The sequence below is a fragment of the Phodopus roborovskii genome, unplaced genomic scaffold, assembly GCF_943737965.1.
Source record: "Phodopus roborovskii unplaced genomic scaffold, PHOROB, whole genome shotgun sequence".
Classification (NCBI taxonomy): domain Eukaryota; kingdom Metazoa; phylum Chordata; class Mammalia; order Rodentia; family Cricetidae; genus Phodopus; species Phodopus roborovskii.
In genome coordinates, this window is record NW_026126571.1 from 19660126 (window position 1) to 19686231 (window position 26106).

Genomic DNA, 26106 nt, shown 5'->3' on the forward strand with positions numbered 1-26106 from the left:
AGAAGCCATACGAGAAAGGCTATATTGTGAAATGGAGCTGAGGTGGGAGTGGCTGAACAGAAGTTAAGTAGCTGGAGCCCACAGCGGCTGGGGGTCTGGGAAGACCTGAGATCTAGAAAATGGAACAAATAGGAGGCAGGTACATACTTCACCAGAAAGAAGCCAGGGAATTTTGGATGGGCTGAGGCAGTCCCAGGCTCCATGCACACTGCAGTGAGTAACACTGTTCCAACAACACTAAGCCCTCTTCAGCATCACCTCTTATGTCATCACTGCGTCATCAGGAACCATGATGGAGTGCTGAGCCCTTCCCATGGACCCTTCCCTTCTCAGCCTACACTCCTGGTGACCCTTGTGCTTGTGTTCTGGAGAACATTCTAGGAAGATAAGGGTTCTTGCCTCCCAGAATAAGCCTCTGTGGAAGGAACAGGCTTACCCATGGCCTGTTCCCAGTGGCTAGGTTCACAATTGCCCCGAAGTGTTTTATATGTCACACATGGGGTCAGTGTCAGGAACTTACATCCAATTCTCAGATAACACAGGAGTCATTTTCTCTGATGAATCAACCCCAAAAAGCTTCCCTGGGGGTCCCAAGACACAAGTATGGGTGGGACTTTCAGAGTGACCTGAGAGAAGGTAGAGGTCTGGCAGAGTTATGATCCCTCAGCCTCTGCCCTGAGGACAGAGGGATAACAGGGATAACCCTGCTTCCTCTAACTCTTCCATCTTCCAGAGCCCAAAATGGCTCCTATCACACCACTTAAACTGGCCCCAAATTTTCCTTCACTTCTCCATTGTTGTCCCAAGGTCTTTTCATCCTCAGAAATCTCCCTACTAAGAATGAAACCCTGTGCCCACCTCCTTAGGACACAGGGCATCTGCCCCCTTCCCAGACTCAATGGCATAGCAGTGAGACCAGGGTAGCGATCACATCCTTTGTGGGGATGCAATACCAACAAAGCAAAAACCACAGGGAGCCTGGAGGACCTTACAAGTCATTGTCCTTTATTTTCTTACCATAAGATAAAATTTCAATTGCAAAGAAACATACACAGAGCAGACAGATGCGGAGCCCTTGATCACAGTGGCCAGAACCAGGTGGGATGGGCCTGCCCCGCCTTCTCCAGCATATCCCTCACTACCGCCCCAGGCCCTTAGCCATTACCCAGGCAGAAACTGAAGCTGGAGGGGAGAGGAGTCCACGTCATTGCCCAAGGGATGGACAGACAAGGCCTTGGCTGCTAAGATTGACCCAGCGTGATCTAGTTAGGCACATGGGTCCTCAGTGTCCTTATCCGCTAAGTGAGCTACAGTGCCTGCTAGGGAATGGAGAAGAGTGTGCAGCCATAGGCCTCCTAACTGTCCTGCCACTTCTAAGCACCTGAGGAATGTATCTCTCGGTTTATGTTCACAATAAGGTCAAGGGCACGGTGGTGGAGCCACTCTGATCTGATGAATGGACCAACCTAGGGAGCTGAACTCAAGATGCCCACCCCTGAGCTGACTGTGCTCTGAGCTGTCCTTGGGCTGGAGGAGAAGTATCATCGGGTCAATAAGGAAAGAAGACTATGCATAGGGTCACACAGTGAGCCTGTTCCGGTTGTCCAGGCTCTGACCAAATGCAGACAGCCAGGAGCTCATACGCCAGGGCCGGGAGTGGCCTCCTTGATCATGATGTGAACTAGGGCCAGCCAAGCCCCTGCATGCCCAGGGCTGCTCCACATCTAGCGGCTTCCCACCTTGGACACTGTGCTACAGATAGCTCAATGCTCTTTAATAAACACATTCTCCAGATCCACACTGCAAGGGGGATGGAGAACTGAAAAACACTATCCAATCAGGGTCATGTAACTAGAGCTCCATAATAGAGTGTTAGCTCTTCCTCCACCACAAAATGACCTTCACTCTGCTCCAGCAAACCTACCTAAAGGAAGCCTCTCAGGTGACCAGGCACTCCCAGCATCCTGAACTACATCTCTGCTCCATAGCTCATCCTCACGTGCTCATAGGCTGTGGATGTTGGCAAAGAGCTCAGGCCAAGGTAGACAAAGCAATGCTGTCTACACTGTTTCTTCTAGAGCCTGTGGTACATCCACACTTAATGAATCCCCATAGCTGTCCCTTCCTTGCCACTTTACAGAAGTGGTCACTGAGGCCCCAGCACTGGGACAATTTCAAGGTCCTATTGTGAGTCTAAGGGGAAGGGTCCTGGAGATAAGTCAGGCCAAAGGCAAAAGTTAGGGGACCTCCTCTCCCTCAAAGTGTCTTTGGGGACAAGATGCCCACCCAAGGAAGGCCATGATCAAAGGCACAAAGCAACAATGGCAGAATCCCAGGCACCTAAGGTGGGTGACTTGCCGGGCAACTTTGGGATGGGGGGGCTTTCTAGCACTCTGAGAGGACAGCTAGCAGGGGAGCCCCTCCCTTTCACCCCTCCTGATGTCAATGGAATGAGGTGCTGAGTTGATAAGTCTTGGTCCCTAGGAAGCTCTGAGACCAGGAAACAGAAAGAAAGACAGTGATATTGCTGCCCCAGACAAGGCGGGACCACTCAGGTCAGGCGGTCTTGGGGAGTGACTTTTGTCAGCCTGTCAGAGCGTCTACAATATGATTTCAGCCCTCCCCTCCCTCCGCCCATCCCTGCCCCACCCCCATATGGATGCCTAGGCCAAGCCTCCTCTATTTGGGCTTCATCTCCACCCTGGAGTTGAGGTCATCAGCATCCAGGTCATACTCCTCCACCTGGCCACTGGTCCACACCTTCAGGCGGTCTGTGAGGTCGCTGCTGCGTGGGGCCAGGATGAAGTCATAAATCAGCACTGCCAGGGCACCCCCAATGAATGGCCCCACCCAGAAAATCTAGGAAAGAAGCATGAGAGTTTAGAGGTCAGCTGGCCACACCACCCGTCCTCCCCCCTTGGAATCTCCCCACATCTCCCTTGAGTCAGAATCAGACAGACCAGGCCTCTACTTTCTGATTCCAGTGCCTCTCAGTGTAGGCCCATATCAGGGTGTGTAGTAGGGACATGTCCTGGCCTCTGTGCCCAGATCAGGCATCTCTGTAGCAGCCCATTCCTGAGGATGGCTACTACTACTACTCCCTTCCCCCAGTCTCAGAGGTTCCCAGAGACGGGAAAGTCTAATAAAAGAGTGGCCAGAAGGATACAGACCAATAGTAATTAGAGCAAAAACCTACGCAATGCTTCCTCTGCTCAGAGCTCTGCTTGTAGACATGGGTGCTCTCCTGATCCTAAAAGCCCTGAGAGAGCCAACTGTCCTACGTTTGCTTCATTCACAGCCAGGAAAACCAAGGCACAAAGCCTGCCCGAGGTTGCTAAATCCAAAAGTGGCAGAGCCAAGATTCGAACCCCACTCTCTACCACATTGTTAGGCTAATAGGGGAAAGTAGTGGCCAGGGCAGTGGGCTTGAGCTGCCAAAGTGGAGAGGAGATACAAATCTTTTCATGATGCGAAGCCCTCCTTCATCTCAGGCTCTGATCTCTTGATTTCCTCTGCCCTGTGTGTCCCCCAGAATTTCTGTGAGGGGAAAATAGAACTCGCTTCCATCATGTGCCTGGCTGCCCACAGTGACTTACCCAGTGGTTTGAGAAGTTGCGGGTGATCACAGCAGAGCCAAATGACCGGGCAGGGTTGATCCCACAGCCGGTGTAGTCAATCTGCATATAAAGAAGAAAAGCGTAGAGAAAGTGACAGGGAGGCTAGGGAGGAGAAAGGGCAGAGAAAGGGAAAACCAACACTCCCCCAGAGGAGAGCGCAGCATGATGAGAGGCCCTGGTGACCTTTGTCTGGCACCCCCCACCCCACGGTGGAAGTTCCATCCACACACCACACTAGCCCGACTCACCAGTTCTGACATGGACCTCACCCCCACCATGGCCCCCACCTGGGAATTGCCCTACTTACCGCCAGCAGGTGTCCCAGGGCCACAGAAAAACCAATGGCAAGGGGGGCTGAGCCACCTAAGTCACGGCGCCTGCGGTCGGTGGTCGCCAGCACGCACAGCACCAGCTGCAGGGTGCCAATGATCTCTATGCCCAGACCCTGGCCAGAGTTCACACCTTGAGACAGCTGCAGGGGAGAGAAGCGAAAAGGCCCAGTGAGATAGGCAGGTGGCACGGGCACCACCAGACAGTCTCCATCCCTTTACAGCTAATCAGTCAGCTTCTCACTGTGACCCCAGAGAGGGCCAGGCATGTGCAACCGGTAATAAAAGCAGCCCTTGCCCCCCCCCCCCACCTGTTGATCCTCTAGCTTGATCCTGTCCAGCCCCGGTGAAGCGGGGCCTCCTTGTTGGCTCAGTATTACAGGTGAGCTTCATACATGGGACACCCATAGGAGAATAAAAGCATGGCTTGGAGGACCCAAGTGGAGCTGCTGCTTTCAAGCCCAGAGTTTTCTCTATCTCCATCTCCTCTCCCTCTCTGCATCTCCTCCCTTTTCTCTTCCCTCTCCTGGGCCCAGCATTGCCTTCCCTCTCTTTGGCTACATGGGCCCCTACCACTGTAGTCTGGCTTCTTCTGTGCCTGAGCCACTTTTGGAAACATGACTCATGGAAAAAGAAGGGAATGAGAAGTCACTAGAGTCCTACCATCCCTGAAGCTGCAGTGAGAAGACCCCTCCCAACAGATCCATACAGCTGCTCCAGGTCAGGGGCTGAGGCCAAGCGCACCCCGCAGGGAGCTGGGCCATGTTGGTGAAGATGCTGGGGTATTCTGTTTTTGGTCTGCCTCCCAGGAGGGAGAGCTGAGCCCCAACAAGCTGACACTAAAGGCTCACTTCCAGTTCCCCAACTGAGAGGTGCTATCTCCCAGGCCACCAGGCATTCCACAGGGTCCTAGGTGGGAGGCACACCTTCACTACTTGAGGGGTTTTCCAAGTTCGGCCCTGAGGCCCTCTCACAAGAACAATTCTCTTCCCGCCTTTGTCTGCAGTGTTGGCTCTCGGGGAATGACTCACATCCCCTCCGCTGCCTCGAAGCCCCAGCTTTAGTTTTCTGGACAACCCCAAACGTGTGTCCCCTATGCCCAGTGAGCCTTCTGGGGCAATGCCCAGTTATCATCCCACTAAGTCAGGCAATAGAGGCAGGATCCCTGTGTCCAGGTTCTTACTCTTCTACTTGTTGGCTCCATAAGCATGGCTCTCTCTGAGCCTCAGGTCACCCATCTGCAAAATGGGTTCAAGGTCTCGGCTTTGTCTAAACTCTAGGCTCTAGGGCCTCCGGAAGACTCAAAGGCCACAGGGCTGTCTCAGGCATTTGGTGAAGGTGGCAAAAGCAAGAAGTATCAGGAGGTGGAAATGAACGTGAGGATAGCTACATCACCTGGCAGAGGCTGCCTAAAGCTGGGAAGGCTTGATGGAGGAACGACTGGAAGGCCATGATGGCCATCTGCTCTTCCGCCTAGAAGGCTGTGGCCCTCATTTAAATTCATGGCTTCTCTCCCTCCGTCTCCTCTGCTCTCTTGGGATGGCCTGATTGCTAGCTGGCAGGGTTCCTGAGATGAGCACTTACTCACCAATTAACGGAGCTATCCCTAAGTCTCCTGCTCAGATCCAATCCCCACCCTGCCCTTCTCACAGATATAGTCAATGGCAGTTCATCTCTTCCCCTGGTTCTTAACCAGGGTTGAGTCACAGGTCACACCTGAGGTACCACTTTCCACACATTGCCAAGCAGGCAGTGCCAGCCCCAGAGGTCTGAGTCCTCAGGATGCCTGGGAACTCCAGAGGGTACCCACTCCTGACTGCCAAAAGCCATAAGAAGGCTGGCAGCCTTTCCCTTCCAATGCCCACATCTACTACCAGCCCCAGTATAATCGCCAGCCCCCCACGCCTCCCCCTTCCCCCCCCCCGCCCCCCTCGCCCACCTCGACTGCCACAGCAGCTAATGACTGCTCTTCCACCGCCTAATGTACTTGAACTGCTTACATCTGGGAAAACGGTAAGAAGCGCGGAAAGGATAAAGGTCTGCCGAAACTGCACGTCCAGGAAAGAGCAGGTTAGAAATTCAGACCGAGGCATTGTGTACAGCCCATTACATTTCAAACAACTGCTTTAATAGTGCCAATCCCAGTAGCTGCCGTTTATCACAGGAAAGAATACAAGCGTGCACATGTGTGCCGAGTTTTGCCTGGATTTTCACTGGTTAACATTGAAACAGCACAGTGAGTTTGGTGAATGCAAGTGTGAGTGGAGGGAGAAGCCACGCAGCTCTTGGTGGACGCATCCCAACCCTCCCAGTCGTAGGACCCAGGTGAGCTCATGGCTAAAGCCACCATTCAGACACACTGGCTCTGGGCATTCTATGGGACCTGGCTTCCTTCTGCGTCTGTCACACCCTCATGGAAGCACCTGGGCAAGTGAGAAGGGGAATCTACCTGCCACCTAGCTGTCCCGCTTAGCCTGGGAGCCTTGCCAGGTCTCTGCAAATCTCTGAAGGGAGGCCCACTGTGCAGTACAAAAGAGGTCGAAAGTACACAGTTTCCAGAACTTGCAAGCTCTTTAAGGCAGCTGACTCCACCCAAGCTCTTAGAGTGAAGGGCCTATGCTTTACTGTTTAGCTGGGAGATGATCCGCCAACCAGTAGCCTCTCAGACTCATGTGTAAATGGACAGAGCAAACACCTGTGGGCAAGGAGAAGGCCTTAAGGCCAGGACCCTCACCTCAGGGTTTGTCCCCCAAAGTTCATAGGCTAATGGGCTGGCTGCCAAGGGACCAGACTGCTCCCAGCTTGGAATGAGTTGCTGGCAGGAGGTGAGTGTGTCCCAGCTCAGAATTGACCTTTCCATGCCATGCTACCTGAATCCTCCCTGCCACTTGCAGGCAAGCCACCCGGGACAGCTCACAAAAAAAGCTGCCCTGTGCCCCACCCTTGGGGCGCAGCAGAGTCCCGAGCTAGGCCTGGCAGAGGCTCTGCTCTCAAGGAACAGCCTAAGAGACATGGCTGTCTGCCCACCCACTGCCTCCAGGACTCTTCACTGGCCTGGGAAGGTCCCCACCTTGTCACCTCATAGTCAGTACTTACATGTGCCATGTGCACATAGCTCAGTGTACAGCTAAGCGGGTTTATGGCCCACCACCGGCTGTGTCTACATGCTTCTCACTCCTTCTCTTTTGTTAGACCTTAACAGGTTTATTACAGAATAATTGAACGATCTAAGAACTATAAAAATATTAGACCTATAGGCTGTAAAATCATTGTTTAGACTGAAAGTTAATTATTAAAATAAATGGACAGTTACAAGAATCGGATCGACCTATTGCCAAAGTGAACTTTTTTTTTTTTTTTTAAATAATCCTCCCCTTGGAAACTGATAGACGGAGGCAGTCAAAAGATCTAATAGCATAAGCAGGAAGGAACTGAGCCACATCACTAGCAATACTTGATTAAAGGAAAGTAGGAGAAACCCGCACCTTGGGATTAGAGGCTTATCAGACTTTTGAAGTCCCTGAGGGAAATAAAACACAAGTGTTCCCCAGCAGAGCTTGAGAATGTCGGTGACTTAAGCCACCCAGTCGTCGTCAAGCATGCCCTGCAGGACAGGGGTCTCTGTGAGCACCAAGTCCCAGATGGTTTCTGTGTGTTTGCACTGGTGTGTCTGAAGGCGTTGCTGAATGCGTCACCGTGTCCCTGTGTCCCTCCTCGTGCTTCACACCCACAGGGGTGGTGCCACTACTGGCTGGAGAAGGGAGGGAAGTGGCCGAGGAAGCGACCCCTCAAGTGAGAAAGCAGCTGCTCTCAAAGGCCCTTTATTTGCTCCCAGAACCATTTTATCTTTCTGACAAGAAACAATACACAAAGCAATGGTTTCCAGCTTCCTCTCCTCCTTTTCCTTACTGCAGGGTAGGGAGAGGAAGGGGCTCCAGTGAGGAACTTTCCGCCCCCACTCGGGCCCCCAGATCCAAGCAGTGTTGAGAACATGTTCTGTGCTCTGTGTCATGTATGTACATGGTTGTCGACACATTTGTGCAGCATATGCGCACTTTGGAGGGTTGGGAGGCAGAAGGCTTGAAGCTTGGTCCCTCTCTGACATTACCCACTGTACCACCTTAACAAGGATCTAGGCCTTAGTTGGGTCTCAGTTTTCCTAACAACAGAATAGAGGCATTGGACTAAACTTCAGTCCCAGGCAGCCTTCAGATTCCTCCTCACCTGAAATCAGGTAGTGTCCCTCTAGTCAGCATCCAGAAGCCTAAGTACAAGTCTATGGGGTTTAGTCTCCATCTCAAGGATTCTCAGGAATATCAGTTGCTTGGGTGAGTAAGGGTAGCCTCTGCTAATCCCATCTAGGTACCACCTTACTGTTCTGGAGGAGCCCCTCTAGTCTCCAGAAAAAAGCCCAGACAGAGGAATCCCTGATCACCATGGAGCCTCAAGGATGTTTTCCGGCCCATATTTGTAGATATGAGGCTGAAGTTTCAACTGTTCCAGAGTTCTGAGACCTACAGGTGTTTCTAAATGGTAAGGACAAGAGTTCCCATGACTTGAGTTCCCAGGGGACTGCTTCGAGCCGAGCAAGAACCTAAGGCCCTTCTGTCACCATGAATGACACCCTGGGAGTGTGTGTGGTGTTGGGGGGGGGAGAGGAGTTAGTGTGACCTATCTAAAGTGGCTTGGTGGGTTGCAGTTGAAGATACCCTGAGTAGGTCCTTAGAGAGAGTAAAGCTATATAGGGGCTTTCAGATGAGCTATCGAAGACTACTCAGGCTAGAGGGGGGAACACCAGGGCAGATGGGCTGAGGCTGGGGTGGGGTGCGGTGGGAGCAGTTTTCCTCAGATGTCACCTGCATATCCCCTCTTGGAGTACTTGTCCCAGGTAGCACAGGTGGTCCACACCAGCTGTGCTGCTCATCGGATGCTGTGGCAGACCAGGCCTCAGAATTGTGTGAGCAAGGATGCTTACTCTGGCACAAAGCTCCGCCTCTAGATGCTCTTCCCCACTGCCCTCTCTCTCCTAGGTTCTGTCTGGAAACAATAATTACAGGTCCCAGCCGTGTTGTTATACCCAGCCCCCAGCTCTGTCTCTGGCCACGCTGAACTCGGCCAGGGCATTCTTCTCATAGCCATTCCTCAGTCCTAGTGGAGGCATCAGGGGCCTCACCCCGACAGGCCTACAGGTAAGAAAGCCCCTCCCCATCTCTCCTCATTGCGTGGGGCACTAACACCCAGAAACTGGGAGGAGACTGGGAATTTAGAGCCAAGATAGATACATTCTGATATAGCAGGTGGGTCCTCAATCAATAGGACTCAGAGATGACCCTGAAGAGAACTGGGGTGCCCTGTTCCTGAATCCTCAGGTAGCTAGACTGGGAGGCTCTGGAACATAGTGCCCTCCAGATACGGCCTTCAGAAGCCAGGCTTCTATCATGACCCAAGTCTGCCCAAACTCAATGGCCGCCTCGTGTCCATGGCCTCTCCTACCTTTTGCTTGAGCTCTGCCCAGAAGTCCCTTCTCGCTCCATATTTGGGTTCTTCCAGGGCCACCTCCCTGCAGCTCTCCTGGCCCTCCCATCCTTCCAGTTCAAACGTTCCCTGACCCACCCTGACACCTCTTATCTCACCTGCCTCCTGCCTGCTATCGCAGGCAGCTGTGCTGCTTATCTGGCCTCAGGCCCACGAGCTGCCCAGTGCAGGGAGCCTGGCTGACCCGGCCTTACCCTCAGCACCCAGCAGCCCGAGTCATTTCTGAAGGATGAGGGCCTGTGAGGGGAAGAATGAAAACAGCCAGGATGCCAGGACTCTAAGGCCCCAGCATCCTCTACTTTCCAAAGCCAGCCACACCCTTTCATATCCTGTTCATGGTTCATAGGTGGGAACTAGGGCCATCTAAGCCCCGTCAATTGCATGGAGCAATATAGGGTGCAGGTGGCTGACCCTGGGCAGGAAACCTCAGAGCCTCCGACCAGGAGTGAAAATTGGGCCCAGAAGGGACTTATAGGACTTATAGGAGGCCTGCGGTCTCTCTAGGGCGTTCCCCGAGCCCCAGCTTAGTCAGGAGAGAGTTGTCCCCACCATGTCTCCAGGGGACACCCCCTGACTCACCCAACCACTTCCTGCCACTTTTCTCTCTATTTTCTTTGGAAATCTCCATGCCAACAACTTACCCCACCCAGGTTTTGGCAGCAGGGCGGGGGTAGAAGCTGAGGAGCTGTGAGAGCCCCCCCCCCCCGGGATGCAAAGGAGTGACTGCCACCTGTTCCACTGACAGCTTGTCCCCCTGTGGCTTCAAGAACCACCCCAGCCTCTCCAGGTCCAGGAGCCACTACCTAAGGAGAGCTCTTTGGCTGGGGGCCAGACTGTGTCCTGCACACCAAGGGTCCACAGTTGGGACGGGTGGTAGGAGCCTCAACACAATGTTTGGTCCCTCCCACATGGCACTGTCACTGGGGGGCCTCTTAGCCAGGGTTGGTAATTAGCTCCAGCCAACTATATAAGCCGGTAGCATGGGGATAGCAGAAACGTCAGCAGAACCTAAGCCCCCTCTCGGTCGATACTCAGCTCCAAGAAGACTCAGTGGCTAACAACAAACAGGACTTCAGGCTAAGGTGCCTGTCCCCAAGCTGTCCCCCACGGGGGGGGGGCAAACTCCTTCTCCTTCGTCTGTATTTGCCTGACACAGATACAGGAGCAACTCTGTTAAATGGAGGGGGGTGCAGAGGCTGAAGCGGGGGGGGGGGGGGGGGGGGCGGGGGCGTAGCCAGACACAGGCGCCACCAAAGCAATCACGTATTGCCGCTGTCTTGGATGGCATATTGCATATGCAATATGCAAAGCCTTTGTCAGCAAGGGCATAGGTCTTGCCTGTCACTTGCCTTGGAAGGGACAAGAGCTAGGAGTCTCTGCCGCTTCTTTCCCACAGGGGCCCTTCATCGCTTCCATCCTCCCCAGCTTCCACCTCAGTGGGAACTTGAGCCTTCTCAGAGGAATTTAGTAAGGCACCTAGCCCTGCTCCTATTGGAGAGACCGAAGTCTAGAGGGACACAGCCTGTCTAATTCTGCTCCCTTGCGCCTGCTGTAGCCAAGTTTTCTCCTGCTAAAGTCTAAACTCCAGGCTCAGGGCTAATCTTCAATCTCCAGTTGAGCAGAGGTTGACTTAAAAGCGTGATCCGGAGATGACACTACGACACGGAAATACTCGTCCCTGTAGTGGGGCCACATCAGCTGCCCTCTGCACCAGACTTTCACCTCCATCCCCGTCTGCATCTCTGGGACTTGAACTTCAGCTGGGAACTGAATCTACTCACCCATAACCATCCAACTCACATGAGCTCTGGACTCCTCTCTTGCTTTTATCCCCATGCACCTGTCCTGCCGGGATCCAGCCAGCTTTGTTTCTCTGGGGCTGGTTCCTCTACTCTACCATTTGGTCTTTGCCTCCACAGAGGGATTCCAGCCTAGTCCCCTCTGAGGCACCCTCCACCTATCCTCAGACACTCTCACTAAACTTGTCCCCATTAAACTGAAGTGCACTTGGCATAGCCACTGAGCTAATAAGAAGTTGGAAAAGGTCTGTGACCAGGCAGCTGCCACCAAGGCCAGCCACTTAGCAGTGTGGAGCCCAGGGGCAGTTATTCTGAACAGTTGTCACCATCTGCTTATCATTCAAGCCAGGAACGATGGGCACAATTGGTTACACACTCAAATGGCAGCATCAACTTGACAATAGCTTACACATGTAGGTGTGTGCACGCACACCTTTGCTTCCGCTTCCACACACAAACATGCATGGCACATGGTTCCGTTGACAAGGCCTGGAGAGCTGAGTCCTTCTCCTAAACTGCTATCCAGAAAACTCTCCTGACAACTCCGGAGAGTTTCGTTCCTTCAACTTTGTCTGATTATTGAGGCCAGGGGAATAGAAGGGGGCTGTCTCCTGCCTTTCTGGGAAAGTTGACTTGAGAGACCTGAGTGCAGATTGGGGCTGCCCAGAAGTTCAGGCAACTTCACAAGGGGATCACACTCAGATGCTTGCAGAAGTGGTTTCAAACATGTGTATCTGGAGAAAGTAGACTTGGGACAGTACGTAGAGGCCGTCTAGGGCACAGGGTTGCCAAGGAGGAAAGTGACTTCTCATGTAGGACAGTGAAGGGTCAGGAAACTCCAGTGGAGAGGACAGGAGCTGCCGGCATGCAGCTGGCTGCCCCCTTCAACTCATTCTTGGCAGTAGATACTCTGCAGGGGACTTTGGCACAACCATTAGTGTCTAGCTCTCCCATACCCACAGCACCTGGCAGCAAATGAGCCCTACAACACACCTGAGTCCCAGCCCCGGCTCTCGGCATGACAGCAGAGACCCTCATCTTTCTCTGTGTTTCTCAGTGTCCCCACTGCACAGTAGGCAAATGGAGTCAGTGCCTTCCTGTAGACCCCTCCCCCAAGCCTGGGATACCCCACTCACGTCATTGCGGCCAAGTGAGTTCTCGGGTAGAGAGGAGGTGATGCCCGAGAGGATGGCAGTGGCGACGATGGCCCCCACACACTGGGCGATGATGTACATGACAGCCCTGAGGATGCTGATCTGACAGCTGAGCAGTAGCCCCAGTGTGACAGCTGGGTTGAGGTGAGCACCACTGATGTGACCCACACTTTGGGCCAGAGTGGCAATGCTCAGACCAAAGGCCAGCGACACCTTCACGTTGTCCTGGACCAGCGTCTCGTTCCTCTTCAGTGGGTAATTGAAGCCTAGAGCAGAGCCAATGCTGATGAAGACGAAGAGGATCATGGCCAGGAACTCGGCCACCACAGCCCTCCAGAAGAGTTTCTTCTTGAATTCGCTGGCCATGCTGGCAGGGGGCTCGACTTAACTGCTGGTTGCCTGGTGCTCAACTCCCTCCAAGAGCTGAGCCACAGCCTGGGCTGGGCCTATTTATAGGGCTGGGTGGGGGGAGCACAAAGGGAGGAAGGCCTCTCCTTGCTCCTGGCCCGCCCCACACCACACGGGCCTCCTCTGCGATGGATGCAGACAGGGCTCTGCTGTCTGCCTGCCAACTTTTTCCTTCCTCCTCTCCCCCTCCTGCCCTCCCTTGCTCCCTCCACCCGCCTCAGCCCTTGGCCCTGCCCAGCCTGAGGAGGCAGGCAGGAGGCAGCCGTTGCTCTAATAGGCTTTGGGAAATTCTTCCAAGCTGGCCCTTCTGGGGGGCTGAAGAAATCCAGGTGTCCCCGCCCAGCCTGCAAAGCTCAAGGGTGCCTGAGGGCAGAGCCAGGCACTTTAGAGGGGGTGGGGAATAGGGGTTGACTGGACTCTGAGGATGGACGTTGCCCTCCCCGGAGGTGGCACCTGAATCTGCCTGCCTGTCCCATCCCACTCTGAGCAGTTACTCATTTGAAGTCCTCAGGCCCAGGGATCTGAGAGCCAGTCTGGCTTCCAATGTCCTGGCCTGGGCCAAGCAGCTGCTTGTCACTTTGGGGATGTCACCTCACCACCCAGGCCTCAGTTGATGGGGGTAGGAAGCTTTCTGAGCGCCACCTACCATTCTGCAGACAAGGATAGGCCTGAGCCAGGCAAGGCTGTTTGAATGCTCTCCCAAATCCTTGAACTGAATTTTTTTTCTCTAATAGGCAATGGAGCTGGCAGGCCACTGGGGAGATAGAAGGAATGGCAGCTGGACCTGAAAATAGGAGCAAGGGAAATGCACAAGATACGGAGAGATGGGATGACAGACGGGGCGGTGGGAAGCATTATCTGTGAGAGTAGAAAGTGAAAGAGGGTCTCCCAGCCAGACAGGGAGGCAGCAGGAAGAGCTAGGGATGTAGCTTGAGGGTAAAATACTGGGCTGGGAACAGGGTTCAATCCCCAGCAACACAGAGAACAAAAAAACAATACTTCAGAAATGGGAAGAGCACAAATGGAGGAGGGGACATTTGGCTGAACCAGAGTCGAGATACAGAAACAAAGGAAGAGGTAGGCCAGAGGCACTTTCCAACAGCAGGAGGGGAGGAGGCCATGCTACAGACCGGCGCTGCTCCCTGTGTACCCCAGAACCTGGAGTTAAGGACCAGAGAACTGGTCACACACCTCCTGTGTGAGTATGCTGGAAGGTAAACCAGGCCCAGCAGGGGGCGGAGGGACTCTCTCTGTGGCCACAGAGCAAGGCCTGGGCTGTACAGGTCCCCTCTCTTCCCACCTGAGGTCTTCTCAGGATCATTGGCTTCTTAGTCATTAGAGGTGGGAAACCAAGGCCCACTGAGAGAGAAGATAGTCGTCTTTGAATCTGACCTCTGTCAAGGTAGACAGGATGGGTGTGTGGGCCAAGCACCTTCTATCCTGGGTTCACCCTACAGAAAATAATGCTGTCTCCCAAGGGCTACCTGTGTCTAGCTGCAGCCCTGGTGCTGGGTGTTATCTGCAGGGATCTGTGGTATGTTTGATGGGAACAGGAGGCTGGTTGGGAATGTATTCACCACCATGCACCTAAATTCTTACAAGGCCAAGCAAAAGGATGCCACTCTGAGCAGAACGGTGGTATAGAGACTGTTTGGCTCCCTCTGCCCAGGCAGTCTTAGCAGCTGGAGGTAATCGAAGGCTTATTAACCCTCTAGGGAGGCAGTCAGTATGATGGACCACCTCACAGAACCTCCACCACATCCTATATTCTGAGAAGTTCCCTTGTGGCCTGACAATGACATGGCCCGTCAAGGAGCTCATTCTTCAGTTCCAGATGCCTCTAATCAAAGATCAGGCTGCAAGGCTGTGCAAGGATCAGACCTAATGCTGTCTGGCTCAGGGACCAAGCCAGGAGGAGTCTAGGAAAACAGTAGGAAGAACACTTTCCAGAAGCCGGTGTGGCCAGGCAGCAGAACAGTACAATAGAACCAAGTGAGGAAATATGAGCCTGTTTGGACCTAACTATGTCCCAAGAGACTATGCAGTATCTGTTGACCAGGTCAACTGTGGTTGAAGTATGTGATATGCCTCAGTGTGTGTGTGTGTGTGTGTGTGTGTGTGTGTGTGTGTGTGTGTGTGTTGGGAGCAGTGTCATGATTTCCTTGAAAACTACTATTTCCTAGCACAGGTATTTTATTAGCACTGATAGCATGTCAAACACCATTTTGGATACTGCTGGACAACCATGGGCCACACAGATCAGCCCCTTGTCTTCCTGAAGCTTCCCTTCTTCCACACCACCTCACAAACTCTGTGTAGACCCAATAACAACTGAGCCTACAATCACAGCTCCATTCTCTGGGCAAAAGTGATCATGTCAACTGTAGCAGATGCCATCAGAATGAAGGTATTGACAGAAAGACCATCAGGGACCTTATCTGTCACTACCTCCCATGACGCCGAGGGGCCACTGCAATTCTGAACTGGCTATTTGCAGGGGACAGTGGGAGGTTCCTGGCTGGATGTCAGACAGAAAGGCCTTACAGCCCAACCTCTTTCTCGGTGTTCTGTCACAATCCAGGCTGTCTGGCCAAGACAGACAGGCAGAAAGTAGGCAGTGTCTACTGAGGCTGGGGTAGCCCTCGGTGAAGTGCCAAGGTAAGGGATACTGGCATTAGCACGCTCCACCACTTAATCCTGATCCCAGAGCCTAAGCATCAATTCCCAAAGAAGGGTCCCCAAGGAACAGGTTGCTCTACCCCATTCACTGGCCCAGAACAAAGGGCAAGGGCGTTAGGCTACAAGCCTTAGGGTGGACATCGGTGCCAGTGAGAGCAGCTCCAGCTCCCATGCAGAGCTGGGGTGGGGAGGGCTGCAGTGATCTAAGGTGCAATCACAGAGGAGGAGGGAGCAGCCCCACCCTGAAGAGCACTCAACCTAGGAACCTAGGTTCAAGGACTGGTGCCAGCTGTGCTTCTAACTTCATGGTGTCCCAGTGTCTTGGGACCGCCTCGTGTGTCTTTTCTGTGAACAGACTCCCAGGCTCAGGCCAGACTAAAAAAAGCAGATGCTCAAGCTCCAGGCAGGACTTGAGGCCCTAGTGGCAGCCACAGTTTTGTCCCAGCAAGTGCTTTTCCAGATGTGCCCCGCTCCTGACATGCCCAGTGAGGCTGGTGCCAGTCAGAGCCGACCGTTCATAGGATGACCTGGGGATTCCTTGTTTCTTCAGAGGTCCACAGAACTTGAGTCTCCATCTCAGAGGATGCTGACCAGAGCCTCAGATGCAAGCTAAGGACGCGATCAGCGTGATTAGTTGGTTGTATGGGAAAGGAACATTGCTGGGTGTGGTCCAGGCTTTAATGCCTAGCTTCTGTGCCATACCATGCAGGGGAGATGGAAAGGGTGGACTCCACCTCTTGCCAGCAGGGATTTTCTCCATAAGCCAGCAGGAGAGTGCAGTGGCTTCATTCCCCGCAGAAGGCCCACCAGGAAGAGAGTGTGGGATAGGAGGGCGGGCTTGGCAGCACGCCGTTGCCATAAGCTCACCAACAGCTTGGCTGCATTTTCCAAACTTGCTCCAGCGTTCCTGAGTTGGAAGCAAGAAGAGTGAAGCAGGAGGGGAAGATAGGATATCCCATCCTAGACCTGTGGAAGGTGGGCCCCCTTTCCTTCCTGGCCTACCGACTGGGGCTCCCAGCTTCATCTGGAAACTTTCTCCAGTAGGGCATCTTGATTATACCCCTCTCCTGGTTTTCATCCAGGACTTGTTAACCATGGCTCTCTGGACTCCTCACAGGAGTCCACGGCCAGAGGTGCCAATCTGGAGCCATCCTCCTCGGGAGATAAGGCTAGCCCCTTGAACACTGGGGAAGACAGTGTCAGCTCAAAAACCAGGGTACAAGCCCAGGGGAAGGCTAGGTCCTTAAGGATGCTGAACAGAGAGCTGAGCAGGCATGTTGAAGGTTCTAGTTAGCATCTGTCCCTGCTGTCAAGGGAAGGACACCTGCCTCTCCCAGAGCACGAAGGGAGGAACCTCCTTGTCTAAGAGGAAGTGCCTGGGCATTTAGGCATCACAGGATCACTCTTAAATCAAAAACGGATTTAGCAGGTCCCCAGTGATTCATCAGGGATGGAACAATTTAATAATTTTCTTGGCTACTGCCTTCCATCCACCCTGCTCCTCCCTACCCTCATCCTCACCTCTATTTGCCTTGAGCCACAAGCCAGGCTTCTTGTCTTTGGGGTGAGGGGCAATACCACACCCATTTCTGGACAGTGGGGATTTCTATTTTAATGTTTTACTAGCAATTCTCTGGCCATAGTGGAACAGTGGCTGAGACAGGATGGAAAAAAAATTGCCATTGCCCTGGTAGAGTCTACACAGCTTTGATCCTTGTCTCATATCCAGGATTAAAACACAGAGATTCAAGAATCAGGCTGAGGTCCCAGGAGGGTACCTGAGGAGACTGGGCTGCCCTTGCCTCTACCCCTACCCACTCAGGGATGGCAAAGGCCTCCACGAAGGAATATAGCCACAATTTCTCCAACCCTACTGGGCAATGGGAATCCCTGCTGGTCCAGGAGGGCGGCAGCCTCCCACTTGCTGAGAACGCTGCTGGTGGTTTCTGAAATGGGCAGCCTGACCACACCCTGGGAGAAGGCAGGGCAGGACAGGGGCTCTGCGCTCTGTGGGGCCCTGGGAGGAAGTGTCATGTGTGTAAGCGGTTTGGGAGGACTTCCTTACTCTGGGTTCCCTCTGTGCTCCAGGCCCAGCCCGGCTGCAGCTTGGTTTCCTGATCCCTGCTGTCCTGGCCTTTTTTTAGACATCTCCTGCCTTTGCCTTGTTGTGTTACAAAGCTTCAAGAGAAGGGATCCAGAGACGGTTTTCTCTGAGGTCCTTGGAGAAACTGGGGCTGAGAGAGGAAAGGAAACAGGGTCCAGACCTTGGGGAAGAGGCATCAGGATGGGTCCATAGCAGTTTGGCCTTCTGTGTTCTTCTGAACTGTTAGCCATATCCAGCTTCCCTCCTTCCCTTCTTGACTGAAAGACACCTTTTCAGACAGCTGCACAGGATTAGAAAAGAACTTTTCTTGAACGGCATCATGATACCAGGGCAGAAGAAAGTCCTGGAACCAACAGAGTGACCACCAAGATCCCCTCCGAGCCAGCAGTCCCTCCAACGCCACTCCTGACTGCTCAGCTTCTGAGGGTTTCATGATGCCCACCCTTGCTGTCCCCTACACTTCACCATCCTCACAGATTATGCCCTGGTGTTCAGACGCAGGCCACCTGTCAGTGTCTCCCTGAGGTACACCCCTTTCCTGAATACCTCTGGGCTGGCGCTGGGGTCTCCGCCTAGAATGGGGACAGACTGCCTCTGCCACTCCACTGTTTCTGGTTGGTTCTGTCAACCGCTGAGAACCATCACGGACACCGCTCCTGCATCTCTCAGTAAATCCCATTTTCTGGGACCTCCTCTGGTGATGCTCAGGAGAACCAGGGCCTTCAATGGCCGAGCCTCTTTGGCTTTTTTGGTGGCTTCTGCTTTCCAGACACTTCTCAAGAAAGCCTCCCATTCTGGCCTGTGTCCACAGTGACATTGCTTGCCCATAGGCACCAGGGCCTTGAGGGCAGTGCTCTGCTGAAGAACCCAGAGCTCGCAAATGTGTAGTGTGACTTTGTCCACCACCTACCGTCAGGAATGCTCTTAGCAACCAAAACACCTGCCCCATGTAGCTAAACTCTGGTTATCCTCTCTAACAAGCTCCCGAGTTGGTTTCCCTGGCCTTGTCTGGCCCCAATCTTCCTTGATAGCCTATGCATAAGCCCTAACACTATCACCTGTCACATGATAGACCTATCTGTCCCTTTTGCCTTTCACTGATTATGTGTGGGCTACATGTACACACACACACACACACAGGATATATGCTTTCTCATGCATGGTCAAACACACATGAATACGAACATACACATATCACATATAGGTGCCAGGCAAATGAACGTGTACACATAGGGACACTCACATTATAAGCATGAGTATGCCCACAGAGAATAAAGATGATAGCCCCACCATGTACTGTGGCCCTGTTATCAGTAGCCCTGGTCCCTGTACTGCTGTCCCATGTCTCTTCCAAGTGTTCACAGCTATTACCACCTGTGTGGCTCATAATCTAGGGACCTGACTCCTCACCCACTTACGAAGATGAATTTAGTGGTGTAAAGGACAGATACAAAAGGGAATACACTGGTAGGCCTTCCCGGGGCCACCTGATTTGTGGTCTTTCTTTGGGGGATACTGTTTGCTACCTGTGTGCTTGTCTCTCCATCTCTTGGCACCATGAGTGTCCTCTGATATGGCCAGGGGGGGGAGCAGGCTCTACAGACAGGAAAACTGGGGACCATTCCCAAAGCTAAATGAAGCTAGACATCTCCTGCCCACCAGAAAGCCTTTGCCAGCAAGTATGCTCGGCCGCCTTGGAGCAAAGACAGGGCAGGGCACCTATGAGACTATTCTTGTTCATGCTTTATCTCCTCAGGGATCATGGAACTGTGAGCCAGGCCGTTGGGCTGAATATTAGAGGTGGGAGGTAGAGTGAGCAAGGCCAGCCCCTGCCCCATTGCCTTGGACACCCCTCCCACACTGTGTCAATCTGAGCATTCTATTCATGTGAAGCCAACATTCCAGGAGCCCACCGGGCCAGCAAGATCATCTGACATAGGCGATCACTGTCTCATCTAACGAGAAAATGATGACATGATCCCCTGCTGTAAGCCCTGCCCCCAGTGCAGCCCCCAGAGCCACACAAATTCTTCCTGCTTTGTGGTATTGCTCTGCTACTGTGGCCCTCTGGGTCACTTTCCAGGTTTCTAGGGACTCCCTGGGCACCCTAGGACACACCACTTCATGAGCCAGGAATGGTCCACTCATTCCTTTCTGATTACCCTCATGGCTTAGGATGGATCATCACAAATGGAGACAGGGGCCCTGGTCTGCAAGCTGAAGAGAGCTCTTAAGAAAGACCAAAGAGCCTGGGGCGCAACCACATAGGCTGATTGGTGAGGCAGAAGTCTCAGAGGCCTTCCTGGAGGAGGCAGGGTTTGAACCACAGATGCTTTGGAAGTGCTATAAATACGTTGTCAGATGAGAAAGCCCCCGTTAAGTCCTGTCCCCTGACTGAGGGCAGCTCTAAGCAGCTCCTTTGATCCTTGCCTAGTTACTCAGCCACCTGGTCCAGGGCGATGCTTCAAGGCCACAGTCTAAGCGTGCTCTTCACCTCTGCACAGTATCAGCTCTTTAGAACAGAATGGGGAGTCAGGGGTCTGTCTTCTCAGTTGCAGCTTCTCAGGGGGCCTCTCCAGGTCTCTAGAGCTGGCTGCCCTATCCTAGTAGCAGTACAGCTCCCAAGCCTGGCATGACAACACTAAAATGGTGCCCCTGCCTGTTACTGAGGAAAGCACGGTACCACAGAGGACGCCCAGTCACCCCTGACCTGACCCTGACCTGAGGCACATGCCCATCACCTGCCTCATCCCTCAGAAACCACTGTGCAGAGTGCTCTGTGGACAGACAGCCCCACAGTCCTCGGAACCCGGCCAGGGCACAGAGGAAGAGTCAGTGGGCCAGAACTGTGGGTGACAAGTCACAGAGGACAGAGGGGAAGTCTAACAGGCATTCCTGTATGGACCTTTCACATCTGTCCTAGAAGCCTCCCCCGCACACCTCAGCTTTTCACAGGAACAGCTGAGTCTCTGATGTCTAAGTTCGACTGGGTAGAACCTACACATTCTGTGTTCTAACCCATTCCCAGGGATGCCAATTGGTCCAGAGTTACACCATGAGCAGTAAGGGGCTGAACTCTCAAGGCTCCCAAACACAGCCAGCTGTTTACCGTATCAGCGACTGAATACAACTGATGGTTACTTCAGCCTGAGCTGGTATAGGTTTCAAGAACGCAAAGAACCATTCGCTAGTTCTTACCTTGAGATAGCTAATGCAGTTGCTTGCTATCAGTTCTGGCTGCAGGCGAGTTGACTAAACATCTCTTAAAGAGTCTTGAAGAGCAGACTGAATATCTGGGTGGGACTCAGGCTCAGTGTGGTAATGTAAGTCTCTTGCCCAGAGAGATGGTTTGGATATAATAGCATAGTGGCCCTGGTGCTTATCCTGGGTGCAGACTGACATCCATACTCAGGGAAACATCTTCAAGCTGCGCACTGGCTTGGACACCAGCCAGCCAAGCATCCCCACCAACAGACAAGATGGACCCTAGATCTGTGATGCTCCACTCATGCAGGGCATGAGTGGGGGGCAGCTGAGTCTCGGGCCTAAGGACAGGAAGTGGCGACATGGGTCTGTAGGCAGCAGAAAATCCCTGCCTCTCCCCAGCCATCAGGAAAGTTTCCCGGAGGAGGGAATATGGCAGATAGATTTGTTTATATCAAGGAAGGGAGGTGGTGTAGGGAGAGGACAGTCCAAGCAGAAGAAGGGAAAGGGCGGTTTTTTAGTCACGCCAGGCACACACATGGTTCCCATGAGGCATCTGCTTTGGCTGGGTTTGGCTTTAAGAGACGGACTAGTAGGATGGGATAGGATGTCCTCTGCCATCCCCAGTTCCTGCTCTTTTCTTTCCCCTACCTGAACTCGGAGCAGTGGAGATCTCAGCAAACCCTTTCTCCACTGTGAACAGAAAATGAGGCCCAAGCCAGCCTGGAGCACCCTGCCGGGGACAGAGACTAGAAGGACATCGAAGTGGGAAAGTTAGAGGCTCTGCAGGAGGGAGCCTTACTCCTTCCAGCTGGCCAGTGGAGAGGGAGCAGAGTGAGGAACTTGCACAGTCAGCCCTCGGGAGGTGAGGGGAGGTGAGCGTGAGTACAGGGTGGTAGGATGGAGAAAGACCTAAGCAGGCCCCTGCTAAGGAAAAGTGCTGTCCGTCCCAGTGGTCCACTCTTAGACAGGTACACCAAGTGACCTAAGAGGGCAACAGACAGCAGGTCCTAAGGACCCAGCTGTGCTTGGAACACACCCATCTTCCCTGCCTCCCTTGTGGAAGCAGCTTTCAGGACCCTGATGATTTTCCAGAAAAGGAAACAGATGGGAGATGGTCAAAAGTACAAACCCAAGCTGTGTGCGCCAAGGCCAGGAAGAAGGGAAGTGCGTAGCATTTTCTGAAAAGTTTTGCAAATAATCGGGAGTGATAGGAAACAGGTTTTCAGGTGCCTGGGCTGAGAGCTGCCCACCTTAGCTAGCTGGCTTCCTTCGGGGTCTGTGGGCTGCTGACCTGTCGAGCCCCATGCTGCGCATCCTTGGGGAGAGGGCTGAATTGAAGGAAAGGTCAGGCTCCCACACAATAGGGCCCGGGTGTGGAATCAGGACACCCAGATACACAAGCTCGCAGAACCTCAGGAAGCCAGGGAAGATAAGAGGGGAGGTGCTGCAGGAAACTCCACCCACCCTCAGCCGTGGAGATGTTCGGAAGCCCCCACATCTGCACAGAGCAGCTGAACAAGGAGGAAGAATGAATACCCCCAGACTCAGTGTCCATATCTGTCCCCAGGATCACTGAGGCTGCACCCAGAGCTTGTCACAGTGGCCTCCGTCCTCATCCTCAGAAGTGATTCCTGCTGAGGAGAGAGGCCCAGCTTCAGGGCCCATCATTTGTTCATTTTCAAAACCAGAGGCCAAACAAAGCCTGGTACAGGGAGGGCCAAACAAAAAATGTATTTCTCCATGTGGCCCAAGAAAAGTCAGAGGTGCCAAAGGGAAAAGGATATGCCATTTGGGAGGGGACTCTGGGGATGATGAGTTCAGCATCATCCAGGATTCAGCCAACTTGTATGAGGTCCAGCCAGTCTCATTCTACGATGACATCTGCTATGGTCACACTTGCATCACAGGCCCTCTGTCCAGCTCCCAGGAGCAAGGCCAATCATCCCTGTGCACTTCTAATTGCCAGCGCTACTCTAAGCCCTGGGGTACCCTCACACCAGAGGGGCAGACTCACATACTGCAGGCTGACTCTGTATTTGCTCTGTGGCCAACGACAACCTGGAACTTTTGATCTCAAATGTTGGGATCCGGGACTTGGATTTAAGGCTTTGTACATGATAGATACTCACTTTACGAATTAAGCTGCACCCCAACTGGTTGTTTTGTGACATAAATGGGAGAAGGAGCTAAGACCTAAACCAAATAAATTCTAAGTTCAAAATCATTAACACTGTATTATCCCAACTCCTTACTTTGTCTGATAGCATGAAACCCATGATTGGTGTCCCCCAAACCCAGGGGGACAACAGCAGGAGAAGACAGGATTGGGCCTTTGACCCATGGGTCTAGAAGAGATCTTAGAGCCTGACACCAGACAAAGGTACCAGAGTCCCATCCTGGGGTTGGAAGTATGACATCTGATGGAAGTTCCTGGACCTTGGGGGTTGAGCATTTTCCACAATGGCCTCTGAAATCCCAATGGCCAGAGAGGGGTCTCAGACCTTCAGAACATAGGTAGGGACACCAAGTCTCCCCATGGGGAAGATCCCTGACCAAGGCTCTCAAGTGACTGAGAACTATCCTGCCAGCCTGGCTGTACTCTACAACGCCAGCATATAGGAGCCAAGCAATTCTTGCCATCTGGCCCAAGGTCACTAACAGTAAGGGAAACCATGGGCAGTGGGTCCAGTCATGGCCAGCATCTGAACAAAGCCTTGGCTCCTCCCCAGGCTGAGGCCCCTTCTTCATGGTTTGCCAAGGCAGGCAAGTAGGGCAAACCTTCATCCATCCGAGGCTGGGAAGTTTCACAGACTGTTCCTGGGAGAACTGTGGCTGTCGGCGCAGCTAACAGAGGGGGCAGCTACTCCAGGCCAAGTCCTGCTTGGCAAGAATTAGGGGGTGACAGCAGGACTTGAATCCAGGACATGGCCCCACACACCTAGTCCCTAGGCTGCCTCATTCTCTCCCACCTTGTCCTTTAGCCCCAGCTCTAAAGTTGGTTTACTGTCCACACATTGTTGACATCTCAGTCTTCTGAACACAGCTTGGAGCCACCACTGTCCTAAAGCCTGCTGTGGCTCCCCAGTACTAATGCTCAAACTCCACAACCTATTCAAAGTCCTTTCTGTTTCCATGCTCACATCTTTAACCTTCCCGTCACTCCTAGATTCCCCAAGTCCCTTCCATCTGATATCCCACGAGTGTCCTCCGTGCCCCTGCTCTGCTCACACACCCAGAGCATCCTCTGTTCCCCTAATCCCCCCACATCCCCAGAGCATCCTCTGTAGCCCTGATCCCCCCACATCCCCAGAGCATCCTTTTGTGTCCTGCTCTCCCCACACCCGAGCATCCTCTGTGTCCTGCTCCCTTCCTCCCCCAGAATATCTTTTGCACCTCATTACCACCTTTTCCCTATGCATTAGCTTTTACTGTTACTATTAGCTTTTACCTCTTCTCCCCTCAGGAAGCCTCTGTCTGCTCCATCCAGAGTCATCCAAGAAGGGATTGGGCTCAGAAATGTGTTGGGCAGGGGGCAGGAGATTAATAGTAAACAACCCTTCCTAGGACAAGGTTCCCATGCACAGTAGTGGCTGTTTACACACTGTCCCCATGTAATTATTAATCATACCCCAGGTTCTTCCCGTGCTGGGCCAGGAAGGGGCGGGGCAGGGCAGGGCTTAGGGATGGTATTGAACTCAAGTGTCTCAAGGGCCCTGAAAGCAAGCAGGCCACTGGGAGGTGGCTGTGCATTGTACTTATCACCAAGGCTCCCTAGAGAGGATGGTGTTTGTCAATTTCATAGGCTCCAAAGGACCAAAAAAAAAAAAAAAAAAAAAAAAAAAGTACCAGATAAACACCCAGGATCACTCTTATCAGAGGGGCCACAGGAAAGGCGCCAGGTTTAATCTCAGAACCACACCCTGAACCAACGGTTTGGGTGCCCAGCCCAATGTCCAGTGACAGGCTGTTGGTGGAGGCAGGCTGTGGCGAGTGGCAGGGCAGGGTTTCTCAATGCCTGCAGCTGCAACCTTCAGCTGGATCAATACCTGGGGAAAGAAGGAAGAACCCTGGGTCCAGGCAGAAGGGAAGTTGCATGATGTCTTAGATGCAGAACTGCACATGTATGTGTATATGTGTGTATGTGTGTATGGGAGCATCTAGTTCAAGGAGAGCCTGTGGACCAGGAGCCCTACAGGATCTGTAGTGGTGGCAAAGAAGTCAAGGGCATCATGGAAGTCCCTTGGGGGATTCCCAAGGGAGGGCTTTGGAGCCAAACCATGTGACTAGTAGGACATGACAGTTGGGCATATGAGCTGGAAGGAGGAACCGGCCACACCAAGGGACACAAAGGAAGTGACAAACTCATGGGGTATCTGCTGCTGTGACTTCAGGTGGGTAGAGCTCACCTAGGGCTGGAGGGGAGGGAGGTGGGAAGAAGCAAACTGGACGCCCCCTCCCCCCACTGGTCCAAGTACCACCTGGTGCTCTGGCCTCCAGGAACCTGCCACAAAAGAAAAGCCCCTCAGTTTCCCATCTGCAGAGGCAAAGAAGGTCTTAAGCGAGTCTCCTGGAGAAAGGTGCAGAATGGGTATTTGTGGGGCTGGGGACAGGAGAGAGAGCATGGTCAGAGAGGCTACCCGCCGGCTATGGCCATCACTAAGCCCTCTCAGCGATCTAAATCTCAGATCGCTGCCCAACACAAAAGCCCTGGCCATATTGCTCCTGGCTATGCCGCTTACCTGCCAACCCCCATCCTGCAGTGTGCATGAAGCAATCTCCATTATCACACATGCTTGGCATTTTTGCCTGATAATCACACCTCCCACAGCCCTGTGAGGATTAGGGCACAATTAGGGAGGAGGGAAAACTCTTTTGGGTGGAGCCAAATACCTGCCAAAAGATTTGGCAGCCTAACTTGATTGCCTCCTACAACTCTGAGGATTGTCTGAGCATTTGGTGGAGGTGTTAGGACCCTGCTCAGGGCTCACAGGACATCACCACCTTACCCACGCATGCCCTCCTATGCTGCCTTCCTACCAGCAGCCCCCTGCTTCTGCCCTGAGTACCTGTCACATGAAGGGAAAGAGACCTAGCACAGAAACGTTAAGCAAGTCTCCTTTTCAAGGAAAGTGCCCCACCTTGGTCCCATAGGGGGTCTTCGTCTGTTCTCTGCTCCTGACTGTTGTAGAATATTAGTTGAAGATGCAATACATTTGTTTATGCTGTGGAACATCTGTTTAATGATGCAAGACGTGTTGTATTCTTTTATGTTGC

The 26106-nt window shown here is 53.0% G+C and overlaps 1 protein-coding gene across 1 annotated transcript; it reads right to left on the bottom strand.

Annotated features, from left to right (window-relative positions):
• Window positions 1–984: 984 nt before the first annotated feature.
• Window positions 985–12982, bottom strand: Aqp1 (aquaporin 1 (Colton blood group)). Its single transcript, XM_051202874.1, has 4 exons — window positions 12417–12982; window positions 3925–4089; window positions 3597–3677; window positions 985–2859 (listed from the first exon to the last, which is right to left on the bottom strand). Exons 1-4 carry the CDS (start codon window positions 12798–12800, stop codon window positions 2680–2682), a joined length of 810 nt encoding a protein of 269 aa, XP_051058831.1. The 5' UTR covers window positions 12801–12982; the 3' UTR covers window positions 985–2679.
• Between the last annotated feature and the right edge of the window lie 13124 nt (window positions 12983–26106).

Excerpts from the sequence above, each read along its gene's own strand:
- Aqp1 (XM_051202874.1), bottom strand. The coding sequence starts at position 12,800 with ATGGCCAGCGAATTCAAGAAGAAACTCTTCTGGAGGGCTGTGGTGGCC. Across the intron at positions 3,678-3,924 it reads CCCTGGGACACCTGCTGGCG|ATTGACTACACCGGCTGTGG; the intron begins GTAAGTAGGGCA and ends CTTTATATGCAG. Across the intron at positions 2,860-3,596 it reads GCAACTTCTCAAACCACTGG|ATTTTCTGGGTGGGGCCATT; the intron begins GTAAGTCACTGT and ends CTTCTTTCCTAG.